The following is a 2357-nucleotide window of genomic DNA, read 5'->3' on the forward strand; positions in this document are numbered from 1 at the left end:
CATTCTACTATATGGATGGTATACCATCTTTCTATTTCGATGGTATGTCAACATATGTTGATGGTATCAAACCTCAATGGTACTTGCATACTATCAAGTATCAGGTTGGTATCTATTATCAGAATGGTATAATCATTAATGTATAAGATTAGATTAAAGGACTTCTTGTAAAAAAAATGATCTAATAATACCCCAGATAAGATATAATAATCCATATATAAGTCCATATCATTGAAAGCAAATATTATTGAAAGCTAAACAATACTATAACAACTATGCACACATAAAATGAACCATATCATTGAAAGCAAATATTATGAAAGCAAATATTATGAATGCATTGATATCACAGTATACAAACCTGGCACTTGCAAAAGATCCCATTTGAATCCACTTCACAAGATTCAGATCAGGTGCCTTAAGCTTAGACAGTCTAGCCATTTGATTCCCCACAAATTCACCTGAAATGACCTTCACCGATGGCTTCAAAGTCCTCTTGCTGTCACTCCGGTTACATTGCTTTTCCCCATCAACCTTATCCCCATCAACATAATCGTCACCTTCGTCTTCAGGTTCATTTTCCTTCCTGGCCAGGACAATGTTATCCCCAGCCTTTAGCAATGCAGTCTGAGTCCCATTCCCATTCCCACCATCATCAGTCCCATTCCCCCCCACATCAGCAGCAGCAGCTTTCCCCACAGTCCCATCCCCCCCATTCCCATCATTATCATTCCCACCAGCTCCATTCCCAGTCCCATTCCCCTCATTCCCATCATTATCATTCCCACCAGCTCTATTCCCAATCCCATTCCCATTTCCACCACTCCCCCCCTCATCATCATCAAGAAATTCATAAAGCACCTTCGATGAGACGATGACACACCCGCAACCACTTCTGAAATCTTCATTGACATATTCCCAACAGCAACAAAGTCATCCAACTTATTAAAAGTATCAGAAACAGAGTTTATATATTCCCCCTTGTCCAACTCTCGCTCCTTGATTGAGCTTGAGCCAGAACTGCCCACATGACTAGGATTAGGGGACCTACAAACAAGAGACCTTTCCTTCGGCACACCCTTAAACGTCGGTACATGGTTGCTTGCTTTTAAAATATTCTCCAAATTCTTCTCCAATTCCTTCTCCATGTACTTCTCAAATACCTTCTCCATGTTCTTCTCAAAGATCTTCTCAATTTTCTTCTCCAATTTCTTCTCCATTCTCTCATACAACGGCCTGATCATATCCAATACCTTGAAACAACATAAATACATTAGTTTAAACATAAGATTATCATAGTCTGTAACCAACCACAGAAAAAAATTTACCTCATCTGCAACGCGGACTTCTAACGGTTGGCATGAGTCCCTTCCAACCATAGGATTCCGTTCCCCATACGCAACATCAACAGTCTACAATGATTTAACAATAAAAACATTTAACAGATTGCTCACACAACACATTCACAAAGTAAACCAAGTTAAAGTACAACACACTCACCTTCACTTTCCCATAGTCTAGTGATGGTAGCAAATCAGCTTGGATTGCAGCAACAAACTTCTTCTCTGTCCACACCTCTGACCTAGGAAAATGCCCCCAACTCAGAGGAGGCAATGCAAGGTGGTCCAAGTAAAATATATGTGGACAACAATATGCATTTTAAACAACCATAGAAAAAAACATATGAGCTTTTAAATAAACTTATATAACATTATACCTGAAGGAATAACACACATCCACCACCACCGGTTGAATACCCTATCTTGTTAAGCCTCCTCCTAAAATCTATTACACAGGTCATCAACCAACTGTGTGCACATGCACACCAATCAAAATACTGCACACCATCACCTATCGAAACAGCGGGCAGTAATGAAGTAGCCAAGCTCTGACCATTGGTAGTCGGACATATCAGTAGTCCTAACATCGCTAGCAAGAACGCCTTCATGAATTCATCCTTCTCATGCTCTGTGTTAATTGGCATTAAAGGCAGCTCATCAACGGTCTGCTGGATCTTAATGTGACATGTACCATCTGGCTTTACCTCACCATAGTGCTGAACTATCCCATCAACCCTCACTTGCATGGTTGCATTTTTTACTTTAACAGGAACTTGGTTTGTACCACGAGGAAGCCTAAAAATGTACCTCCATTGTTCAAGGCACAAGGGTAGCTCCCTTCCATCTCCTGCAGTGAGAACCTTCTTCTCGGGATCGATCCTTCCCATAAGCCAGTAACAAAACCTGCGATCAATCTTCGTTGAAGGCAGCTTAACCAAAGACCTAAACCCACTATCCTACAACAACTCTATTTTCTTCTCATCTATTTTCATCGCCTTAATAAGATCAACAAATGAA

General features: G+C 40.4%; 1 protein-coding gene across 1 annotated transcript; it reads right to left on the bottom strand.

Annotated features, from left to right (window-relative positions):
* Window positions 1-577: 577 nt before the first annotated feature.
* On the bottom strand, window positions 578-1655 carry LOC110698345. Its single transcript, XM_021875758.1, has 3 exons — window positions 1501-1655; window positions 1329-1412; window positions 578-1253 (listed from the first exon to the last, which is right to left on the bottom strand). Exons 2-3 carry the CDS (start codon window positions 1377-1379, stop codon window positions 615-617), a joined length of 690 nt encoding a protein of 229 aa, XP_021731450.1. The 5' UTR covers window positions 1380-1412; window positions 1501-1655; the 3' UTR covers window positions 578-614.
* Window positions 1656-2357: the final 702 nt, after the last annotated feature.

Source organism: Chenopodium quinoa, unplaced genomic scaffold (genome assembly GCF_001683475.1).
Source record: "Chenopodium quinoa cultivar QQ74 unplaced genomic scaffold, ASM168347v1, whole genome shotgun sequence".
NCBI lineage: Eukaryota > Viridiplantae > Streptophyta > Magnoliopsida > Caryophyllales > Amaranthaceae > Chenopodium > Chenopodium quinoa.

Excerpts from the sequence above, each read along its gene's own strand:
- LOC110698345 (XM_021875758.1), bottom strand. The coding sequence starts at position 1,379 with ATGGTTGGAAGGGACTCATGCCAACCGTTAGAAGTCCGCGTTGCAGAT. Across the intron at positions 1,254-1,328 it reads AAGTCCGCGTTGCAGATGAG|GTATTGGATATGATCAGGCC; the intron begins GTAAATTTTTTT and ends TGTTGTTTCAAG.